This window comes from Gekko japonicus, unplaced genomic scaffold, assembly GCF_001447785.1.
Source record: "Gekko japonicus isolate JY-2015 unplaced genomic scaffold, Gekko_japonicus_V1.1 scaffold914, whole genome shotgun sequence".
In the NCBI taxonomy this organism is placed as follows: domain Eukaryota; kingdom Metazoa; phylum Chordata; class Lepidosauria; order Squamata; family Gekkonidae; genus Gekko; species Gekko japonicus.
This window is the reverse complement of record NW_015160240.1, coordinates 298,595-310,140: the sequence shown is the minus strand read 5'-3', so window position 1 is coordinate 310,140 and position 11,546 is coordinate 298,595. Positions and strand designations below refer to the sequence as shown.

General features: G+C 49.3%; 1 protein-coding gene across 1 annotated transcript in view; it reads right to left on the bottom strand.

The window, feature by feature from the left end:
- Positions 1 to 11,546, bottom strand: part of FBN3 (fibrillin 3) — a 248,900-nt gene that overhangs the window by 33,248 nt on the left and 204,106 nt on the right. The window contains exons 44-47 of the mRNA XM_015413252.1: positions 8,495 to 8,614; positions 7,699 to 7,824; positions 4,584 to 4,736; positions 1,428 to 1,493 (exon numbers count right to left, since the gene is read on the bottom strand). Of these exons, the coding sequence (XP_015268738.1) occupies positions 1,428 to 1,493; positions 4,584 to 4,736; positions 7,699 to 7,824; positions 8,495 to 8,614 (465 nt within the window). The remainder of the gene's footprint in view (positions 1 to 1,427; positions 1,494 to 4,583; positions 4,737 to 7,698; positions 7,825 to 8,494; positions 8,615 to 11,546) is intronic.

Sequence of the window (11,546 nt, the reverse complement as noted above, 5' to 3'; positions counted from 1 at the left end):
CTAGGTTCACAGAATCCGCATTGCTGTCAAATGGCCACCTAGCCTCTGTCTGAAAACCTCCAAAGGAGGAGAGCCCACCCCACCACCTCCCGAGGAAGCCCGTTCCACGGAGGAACCACTCTGACTCTCAGGAAGTTCTTCCTAACGTTTAGCCGAGAACTCTTCTGATTTGATTTCAACCTGTTGGTTGGTTCTGGTCTGACCTCCTGGGGCAACAGAAGACAACACTGCAGCATCCTCTATAATGACAGCCCTTCAAGGACTTGAAGATGGTTATCCTACCACCAGTTTGGTGTCGTGGTGAAGTGCACGGACTCTAATCTGGGGGAACCGGGTGTGATTCCCCACTCCTCCACTTGCAGCTGGCTGGACTTCTGATAAGAGCTGTTCTTGAAAAAGAGCAGTTTTCTGTCAAGAGCTCTCTCAGCCCCACCTCCCTCACAGGGTGTCTGTTGTGGGGAGGGGAAGGGAAAGGAGTTTGTAAGCCGCTCTGAGACTCCTTTGGGTAGTGAAGGGCGGGGTATAAATCCAATCTCTTCTTCTTAAGAGTGGGGGACCCTAATCCAGAGAACCGGGTTTGATTTCCCACGCCGTCACATGCAGCTGCTGGTGTGACTTTGGGTCAGTCACAAGTTCTTTCAGAGCTGTTCTCTAAAGGGCAGTTCTTGAAAGAGCTCTCTCAGCCCCACCTCCCTCACAGGGTGTTTGTTGTGGGGAGGGAAAGGGAGAGGAGTTTGTGAGCCGCTCTGAGACTCCTTCGGGTAGTGAAGGGCGGGGTATAAATCCAATCTCCTCTTCTTCTTCTTCTTCCAATCTCCTCCTCCTCCTCCTCCTCTTCTTCTTCTCTCAGCCATCTCCTCCCCAGGCTATACATGCGGATATCCGTCAGCCTTTCCTCATGGAAAGTTTGCTGGCCACCCTCGGGCCAGTCACACCCTCTTGGCCTAACCTACCTCACTTGGTTGTTTTGAGGGCCCTCAGAAATTATGAGAACCATTTTGGGTCCTCATTGGGGCAAAAGGTGTCATCTAAATGGAAATAAATAAGTAAAATAATTCCTCCTTGGCGACTGAAAGGGAAGAATGGGTATGAACACTAATGCACCCTTTTGAAATGTAAATTGCCTTGAAACATTTTCCCCCCAGTTGAAAAGCAGCTAATCCGTTTCTAAAAGAAATAAAATAATTAACAAAAAGACAGAGATGGTCGAGAGTCAAAGGTGGCCAGAGGATCGACAGTCCCTTTTTAGCTGTCTCTATTTCTCTCAGGCCGGGGGAGGGCTTTCGGAGTTTTCTCATCCTTCAGAATCTGGCTAACATTACAGGGTTACTTTTCACAATGGGCAGCCAAGGGCGTGCCATTGAGCACTGTGCTCCTAAGTAAATTTTGGCAACTGAGTCTTTCTGCTGTAGGGGACAAACACTTACCTTCCCGGGTATCTCCTGGTCCAGGAATGGCTCCATGGCCGTACGGGCACAGTTCCTGGAAAGCAACTATAGAAGGAAGAGGATGGAGGTGAGATGGTATTTGTCTACAGTTTTGCAGAATTCTGCTTTTCCATGAAAACTATTCTGAGCAGTTTAAATGAAGTGTGCTGCAGGCCCGTAGCTGGGCCAGGGCTTATGGTGGCTCTGCCCCCCTTCTTTCTTTCTTTCTTTCTTTTTTTCTCTGCCCCCTTTCTTAAAGGCACAGTCCCACAAGAATTTCTCCTGTAAATACTTTTTTCAATCCTTTAAGCAAGTGGGGTGCTTCAGTTGACTAATTCCCACACCGAGCAAGGGGGTTGGAGTAGGTGACCTCTAGGATCCCTTCTAACTCTGTGTCAAAAACTGGTCTCCTTTAAGAGAGTTTTTCTGCCTAACTGTTAGCTTTCTTGACTATAGAAGTCATCACTCCCCACCTGCCGGCTTGTTATCAGAATTGTTGCTTCGGCTGGCTGGCAGAAGTGATTAACTTGCAGCAGCTGAGATCTGTCATCTAAAGTGGTTGACAGCTTGCAATTTAGAGATCTATCCTGGTAACAGCTTTCTATTGGCTGAATGGCTTTTCTTTCTGCACTGAGAACTTCAACCCCACCAGAGAAAGATGTGCCCCACAAGCCACAAAATCCTGGCCACGGGTCTGGTGTGGTGTTGAACTGCAACTGACTCATGGCTGGACCGCTCACGGGGCTTTCAAGGGAAGAGAAGAGCAAAGGCGGTTTGCCATTGCCTTCCTCTGCAGACTCTCCTTCAGCGGTCTCCCGTCCAAATACTGACCCTGCTTAGCTTCTGAGATCTGACGAGACTGGGCTCTTCCGGGCTATTTGTGGTTCACAGTTTGAAAAATCTGTAACAAGCAGCCGACAGCACAACAATAATACACCCAGGGTGTGGGAAAATGTAAAAGGAAATCTAAGACCCTGCAGAGCAGGAATAGGCTGAGTGGACTGATGGTCCAGCTTAGTGTCATATGGGTCATTTCCTGCAGGAGCGCACAGGATCGGAGCTCCGGGAGTAAAGAGCCCGGGGGGAAGGCAACAAGTCCCACCCCCTGCTCCCAGCAGCCCTCAGTCAGAGCAAGAAGCAGCCAGGGAAGTTGCAGAAGAGATGATTATGCAGACAGGATTCAGTGTTGCAGGCTGTCTTGCTTTCAGAAAAGGGATGCAGCAAACGTCAGCGCAATACGCCTCCCAGGAGAACCAGAGAAGCCTTCTACAGATCCTCCTCCTCGGGTATTGCTAAGGGTTCTTCCTCTGGGCTGTCTCTAGAGAAGGCTGAGTTGTTCCCTGCCTCTTCCTCATCTGAGGAGGGGGGGGCTTCATTAGTCAATTAAATCATATACTTATAATATACAGTAAGGACCCTAGTGCAACCTATTAACTGATATAACAATGACATGAAGATATAGATTTCTTGTAGGAAAGTCCACCTCTGCAGAGATGATTATGCAGACAGGATTCAGTGTTGCAGGCTGTCTTGCTTTCAGAAAAGGGATGCAGCAAACGTCAATGCAATACGCCTCCCAGGAGAACCAGAGAAGCCTTCTACAGAATTTCTTCACTTGTGCATTGTAGCATTGTAAGCTTTGGTTCCAGGAGAAATAGACTGCCTGAAGAATAATTTCTCAAAACATGCAACTTTTGTCATATTCATTTCTATATCTTCATGTCATTATTATCAGTACTATAATTAATAGGTTGCTTTACTGTGCATTACATGATTTAATCGAATAATGAAGTTATAGCAGCATATCAGAACTGTCTGTTTTGTTTGAACACGGTGATTTCCCACGTTTACTCAACCTTGCCATGTTTCCCGTGTGTTTGTTGCCCACATAGGGCTGCTCTCACTGTCGCTGTGCTCGCCTAGACTCTCCTACCCCAAAATTCTGCCACTCAGAGCAAAATCAGTTCTGCAACGAGGCAGGCGACACACTGGCGAGGAGGAGATGGAAAACTGCTTCTGCCCCCACCTAATCCCTCCCTTGCAGGATGCAAACCAGCCAGCCAACAAATTCTGGCACAACCGGAAACAATGCATGCATTTTCAAACAGTTAAATGATCACTTGTGAATCTTTCCCCACTTCAGTAAAGGCGAGTCATCACTATTCAGACGTTTCGAACTTTAAACTAATATGAGACAATAAACTCCCCTGTTGGTCAACATTAGATGCGCCATAGCCCCTTGCGGCTAGAGATGGGTACCATCTCATCCATGTGCTTTCAAGTTCACCCTCTGCCTTCACCATCTCCCTCTCTGCTCCCCAGTGAAAAGGAAAAGACTGGTGAGGAGAAATATTGTCAGTATCACTGGAGAACAGGGAAGGGACAGCAAAAGAAAACTGACATCCTGTGAAACTGACAAGACATTCTCTTGGCCTGGTCAGTTTCACTGGCCAGTCCAGAAGTGTGGGGGGGGGCGGCTCCTCTGCATTCTCACTCTTGTGGCTTATGTTTCATTTTTTGCTTTTGCTATTGCTTCATTTTTTTTCTTTTTCACGTGTGTTTTGCTCCCTCTTGCTGCATGTCTGGCATATTTCCTTGCAGATTTAAACCACAGGTTTTTATGCTGGATAAAACAGTGATATAATATCGAATTATGTGCAGAAAAGACCCCCCCCCACAGTTATGGAAAAAAAACCCCCCCCCCCCAAAGAAAAAGAAAAAGGAAAGCCACAAAAATGAGAATGCGGAAAAGCCCTGTGAAGGCAGCATGGAAACTTAAAATAAACTTCTCATTATCTTGTCAGTTTCACTAGAAAGCAAGAAAAGGGCACTACAAGAGAACTCTGCCCTGGTGAAACTGACTGGGTTTCCCCACCACATTTTGGTACAATGGTTAACAGACGAACAAACCCATATACATCTCTATGCGGGGAAATGCTAGCTGCAAGTGTAAAAATGCTCTTTGGACAGAGCATATCTTAAAAATGAAGAGGTGGATGGTTGAAATGAACGTTTCCTGCATGGACATCAGATGGTTTCAAAAAGAAACATGGATGTATTTAAAACTGAATTTGTACCTTTTACACGGGCAAGGCAATAAGGCCTATGAAGCACTTTAAGGAGAGGCATGTGAAAGACGCTCAGCCAGACACCTACCATTGCCCTCCTGTGGGCACAGCTCGCAGGGGTCACCCCAGCCTTCCCCGGGCATTTTGCTGCAACAGCATCGGGCTTTGGTAGTGTTGAAGGCCTTGGGGACGGAGCACTTCCCAGCGTCAAAGCGAGTGAAGCAGAAGCTTTGGCGTGTGTCTGCGGAGTAGGGAGGGAAAAGAGGAATCAGGGCATTGGCAGGTGGAACTTGCAAGATCCTGACACAGGTGGGATGTCGTGGTGGCCACAGGAAGAAACAGCTTGTAAAGGGGATTAGATAGATCCACGGAGGATAAACCTTATCAATAGCTACCAGCCATGGAGACTGAGGGGAACCTCCACATGCAGAGGCACTAAGCCTCTGAATCCCAGAGCCAGGAGGCAACCTCAGGGGAAGGCCTCAGTCTATATGCCCTGTTGTTGGCCACTGTGTGAGACGGGATGCTGGACTAGATGGGAACATTGGTCTGATCCAGCAGGACTTTTCTTATGTTCTTAAAATTTTTTCATGGGGGGTAGAAAGATGGAAGAATTTATAACTTTCAGTTTAAAAATAAGATGACGGGGGGGGGATGAGAAGGATTTATATTTGGTGTAGTGGTTAAGTGCGCAGACTCTAATCTGGGAGAACCGGGTTTGATTCCCCACTCCGCTCCACGTGCAGCTGCTGGATGACCTTGGGCAAGCCATAGTTTTGTTAGAGCTGTTTTCTCACGGACAGTTCTCTCAGAGCTCTCAGCCCCGCCTCCCTCCCAGGGTGTCTGTTGTGGGGAGGGGAAGGGAAAGGAGTTTGTAAGCCGCTCTGAGACTCCTTTGGGTAGTGAAGGGCGGGGTATAAATCCAATCTCTTCTTCTTCTATATTAATATGGTTTCAGAGGGGAGCCATGTTGGTCAGCACAGCAGTAGAACCGTTCTGGTAGCACTTTAGATTCCGCAAGATTTTCAGGAAGCTTTTAAGAATCCCTGCGCTGATGAAGGGAGCACTGGCAGCTCAGACCCCCAAAATCTTGGTCTCTGAGTTGTTACTAGACTTGAATCTAGCTGTTATATTATTATGGCCATGGTAGAAAAAGCAGACTGAGGCCCTGGCCACACGGGCCGGATAACGTGTGTGTGGGGGGGCTATTTGCGCTGTCGCAGTTTGATCTGCGATTATGCAATCAGACGCAACGTGGTGCAGTGGAGTTTCGTCAGTCAGTGCCCGTGGCAAACACGACAGCTGGAGGGAATAGCCGCATGCTGGTGCGATCACACCAACCGAGGCCGTCAGCAGCCCGTGGCAAACTGGTTGCTAGTACTTGTTTGCAGGTACTTTTTAACTGTGGGTTTTCGGCCAGATGTGGCGGTGTGATCGCGCACGGATAATCTGCCCGGCATCCATGGCTCTCCCGCGGCAAATTCGCTGTGTGAACAGGGCCAGAGAACTTTTTCTCCCTCGCCCTTATCCGGAAAGTGGTAGGCTGTAGATTCAGGACAACCAAAAGGAAGCCCTTCTTCATACAATGCGTAATTAACTTATGGAACTCACTGCCACAAAAAGTGACGATGACTATTCGTTTATACAGTTTTAGAACAAGAATAAACAAAGTCATGGTCTCTCAGTGGCTGTTGGTGATGTTTGCTAAATGGAGCCTCTCTGTGCCGACGCAGTCTGTCTCTGAATACCAGCGGCTGAAGACCGATAGAAGGCAAAAGCGGTTGCTTTCCTACCCTGCTCCTGGGCTTTCCAGAGGCATCAAGCTGTCCTCTGTTGGAAACAGAATACTGGAGCAGATGGACCTTCAGTCTGATCTAGTGGAGCCCTTCTTATGAGCACAGACCCCAGGAAAAGAAAGGGCTTTAAGCCTTTAATTGACCAATCATCCCCTTATACTCCAGAAACCCTAGCTCTTTGGCTTAGTGAGAAGGACACTAAATTTACCTTAGCAATTGCAAACTATGCCACAGTCCCTTTAGCCCTTGCATCCAAAAAACAAGGAATGGCCCTGGTCACACGGATGATTTGCACGAATGTCAGGTGGATTTTCGGGGCGCAATCACACCGCAACATCTGGGAAGCGTAGTGAACCCGTGGTGTCCCGCCGAAGATGCGCAGTAAAAAAGTACTGCGGAAAGTGCACTAGTATCCGGAAAACACGGGGCAGGGGCAGGCGTCTGATCGTGGGAGCGCTAGTATCCCATGGCATCCAGCGCCCGTCCAGGTCTCGTTGCAAACCGGATGTTTTTCGTAAGCACATGCGCACAAACACGTAACTGAAAGCAGTGCTGCTCTGCGGAACTGCGCATGTGCACAAATGCAAAACGCTTGCCACGCCGCTTTTTTGCCACGCTCCAGCATCGCCATGTAATCGCCACCTAACACCCTAAACGCAGAGACTCGGGGGACTGTGTGATCGGGCTACCGTGCTTTATTTTGCTCTGGGGCGAACAGCCATGCCTCCCCCCGTGTTATCTGGCCCATGTGACCGGGGCCAATAAGTATTTTCCAATGAGCTTCTAAGGGAAGAAAAGGAAAAGGAAAGAAAGGGCTTTGTGGGAATGGAATTAACGCGACTATTTCACTTAACTAGTTACTATTTCAAGGCCCACAGCCCTCTTATACCGGGCCTCCTGCCTGTACTCACTCTGTCCCAAGTGAGGGATCTTTCTCTCAGACTGGTCCCCTCAGTTTTACTCTGTGTGAGGCAAGACCACAGAAGAGAAAAGAACCCAGTTTCATGGCCCACAAAGCTTAAGTCCCAATCACCTCACACAATCCCTGTACACCGATTGGCTACAACTATCACTAAGGATTGTGGGGATTGTAGGCTGTCTGCTTTCCACTCCCATACAGGTCTCGAGAGGCCTAGACCTCTATGCTTGTCTCCCAGGCCTACACAGGTCATGACAGAAGGCCAAAGAACTGCAAGACAAGAGAGTCTGAGGGAGCAGCAGGCCGCATGAGAAAATCAAGAAAAAAGTAGATGGGGCCTAGAGGAGACCTGGCTCGGCCACAGCAGAATGAGGCTCAGACCACCTGTTATCAGGCCGCCGCTGCTGTTCGACATGCTCCATTGCCAAGTTGCCATCGTCCCTCTCCCCCAAGATGGGTAGTCCCCCTTGCTACAGGGCAGCACTTACCAAAGCAACGCCGACCGTTGTCAGACAACACGAAGCCCGGTGGGCAGATACACTGGAACGTTCCTGGCGTGTTGGTGCAGGTCCCAAAGAGGCAGATGTTGGGCTCCTCAGCACACTCGTTGATATCTGCAACCCGCCAGGGAAAGATGAGCCAGAGCTTCGGCACGGATGTTCCCCTCTCCCTCCCGTCCCAACCCAGGCCGGGGAAGGTTTTGTGGGCAAGGTCGTGGGGCACAGCATGAAACCCACAGCGTTTTCTGCCACGTGATGTGGCAAGAATCACTGTCACACATGGCTTTCAAAGGGATTCGACAGAATTCACGGGAGGGGAGGTCTATGGTACTCTGTCTACCCATGGTTGTTAGCCATGAGAATTGAATAGAACCTCCATGTTCAGAGGCTGTATACTGCTAAGTCACAGTTGCAACAACTGGGAGACACATGAGCCTCTGTATTCAGCTTGTTGGCTTCGCCAAGCTTCTGCGCTGCTCACAGGGTGGTGGGCTAGAAGGGTGCTTTGGTTTGATCCTGTTGGACTCTCCTTATCAAAAAGGGCTTCGTGAAATACACAAAGGATGTCTGCCAATGGCTATTTAGCTATTCTTGCACAATGGATGCTCCATGTGCAGGAGCAGTCTACCTGTGAACAGCAGCTGCTGGGGAGCATGCAACGGGAGAGGGCTATAGGCTTCATGTCATGGTTTGAGAGCCTCCCGTGGAAGCATCCAGATCTCCACTGTGGGGAACGAACATGCTCGATCGGACGAATTTTCGAGATATTCGTCTTGTGACTTACCAATGCAATTGTCATTCTGCACCTCATAGCCTGGGGGGCAGATGCAACGGAAGGAGCCTTCCAGGTTCTGGCAGGTGCCCGGAGAACATGTTCCTGGGAGGCTAACACATTCGTTGATATCTGCAAGGAGAAAACAAGAAGAGACAGGCACATTAGGCCTAATTGCTACAATGAAGGCAGGAGGTGTCAGAGAGGTTGGGATGGGGAGACGTTGCCCTCCAGTGGTTGCAGTGGGGCATCCCGGCTCCCAAGCAACTTCTTTCCCCTCCCCAAATCCGTGGTCTTTGCTTGGCCCCATTCCAGTCTAGATGAGGGTGAGACTCACAGGAAGGGAAACACGACTTCTTTCAGCTTCTCTTCCCTAGAAAACAAATTTCGAATCCAGTGGTGACTTTAAGACCAACAAAGTTTTATTCTGGGTGTATAAGCTTTCATGTGCATGCACACGTCTTCAGATACATTGAAATGGAAGTACCCGTCCACACATATAGATCGAGAGTGAGCAGCAAATTAGCATACAACATAATGAGGGCCCCATTCACATGGAGGATTTGCCGCGCTAAAGGCGTGAATGTCAGGTGGATTTTCGGGGCGCGATCACACTGCAACATCTGGGAAGCGTAGCACACCCGTGGCCAACCCGTGGCGTCCCGCCGAAGATGCGCAGGAAAAAACTACCTCGGAAAGTGCACTAGTATCCAAAAACGCGGGGCACGGGTGGGCGTCTGATTGTGGGAGCGCTAGTATCCCGTGGCATCCGGCGGGTGTCCACGTCCCGTCGCAAACCGGATGTTTTTCGTAAGTGCATGCACACAAACACATAACTGAAAGCAGTGCTGCTCCGTGGAACTGCACATGCGCACAAATGCGAAATGCTTGCCGCGCCGCTTCTTTGCCACGCTCCAGCATCACCGTGTGATCACCAGCTAACAGCCTAAGCACGGAGACTCAGGGGACCGTGTGATCAGGCTACAGCGCTTTATTTTGCTCCGGGACAAACAGCCATGCCCCCCCCCGCGTTATCTGGCCCGTGTGACCGGGGCTGAAGATGTTTTAACAGATGCAAAGACCAAACAGGAATAGCAAGCTTAGTTTATATGGTCACCATTTGTTTGGATTTAACCTCCATGCTTGGTAACCTCCATGCTTGAGAGGAGGCAGATGGAGCGTAACAACAGGGTCTCAGTTAATTGCTCTCAGCATTCCACAATTAAGAAGGATACATTTACACATCAATCTCCAATTTTGACATATTTATTGGCTTCACTATGGGGGGGGGGGGAAGCAAGGCTATTTCCTCCGGAGGAATTTGACCCACAGTTGCACGATCACACCGCCCTTTGAAGCTGTGGGCGCAGTCCATCAGTGTGTGATCAGATGCAACTGCATGTGAGTCTTTTTTGTGTGTGCACTTCCCCCCCATGCACTTAAACGAGGGATCGATGAATTGCACCTCCACACCGAGGGCTCCCTAAGGAGTTGCGACGATGTGCATATTGTGAAGGAGGAAAAACAATGGCACGGAGTTGGGATGGCCTGATCAGACCATCCTGACGCCATGAGAGCGCGCTGGAGCACGGGAAAGTCTGTCTGCGGCCCGTCGCAACCCGTTTACTACCGGATTTCCACAGTGCCTTTTAACTCTGCTTCTCTGGCAGAGCAGAACGGGTTGCCAAAGGCTGCGGGGGCGTTTTCCAGATGTTGTTGTCCCTTTAAATCCGATCGGCATTCGCACCTATGCCGGGTCTAATCGTGCGTATGATCGCAGCCTGTTTCCCTCCCAAAATTAAATCCAAACAAATGATGACCATATAAACGAACCTTGTTGTTCCAGTTTGGTCCTTGCATCTGTTAAAACATCTTCATTATGCTGTATACTAATTTGCTGCTCACCTTCTATCTATATGTATGGACTGATAACTTCCAATTCATTGTATCTGAAGAAGTGTGCTTGCACACAAAAGTTTATATTGTGAATCAAACTTTTGCTGGTCTTAGGAGGTGCCACTAGACTTGAAATTTGTTCTGTTGCTTCAGACCAACATGGCTACCCACCTGAATCTCTCTTCCCTATGTAACGGTCTGTTTTATTTATTTAAAACATTTTTAGCTGCCGTCCTTCTTGACGGAAATCAAAGCAGCTTACAATATAGATAAAATACATAAAATATATAACACTCAATCCCCCCCCCCCCGAAATTAAAATCACACTTTAGGACTGCTAATAAATTAATCCAATGCGACCTTCCAATCCAATAAAACCGTCTTCAGCTGCCTCCGATAGATTGAAAGAGAAGGGGCCGGGCACACCTCTCTTGGGAGGTCAATCCATATCTGTGGGGCTGCTGCTGAAAAGGCCGTCTCTTGTGTACCCACCAAATGAGCTTCTTTGATGGATGAGACACTCAAGGCCCCCCCCCTCCCTGCGACCTTCATTCTCCACTCTGTAGGGCATTATCAAGGTTTTGTAAGGCAGCGTTGCCATAGAGGTTCAATCATACAGTTTTGGTCATTTGAAAATTTAGGCGAAATTGGGACAACTGCACAATCATCACCCTGTCCCCTAATCATCACCCTGTCCCCTTGAGTCAGGACTGATATACTCTGACCTAGGGTTGCCGTCCCCCCGGTTGGGGCACGGGATCCCCTGATTCTGGGGGGCTCCAATCCGCTGTCAGCCAGCTGGCCGGCAGGGGAAGCCCCACCTCCAAATAGCAGCATCCCACGGGGATGCCGCTGACACGACGACATCACCAGTAGTGACATCATCATACTGGGGCATCATAAGAACATAAGAGACGCCAATGTTGGATCAGGCCAAAGGCCCATCCAGTCCAACACTCTGTGTCACACAGTGGCCAGAAATACCAGGGGCCATCAGGAGGTCCACCAGTGGGGCCAGGACATTAGAAGCCCTCCCACTGTTGACCCCCCCCCCAAGCACCAAGAATACAGAGCATCAGTTGCCCCAGAGCCCCTATCTATACCTTGTGGCTAATAGCCACGGATGGACCTCTGCTCCATATGCTTATCTAGTTCCCTTTTGAAGCCG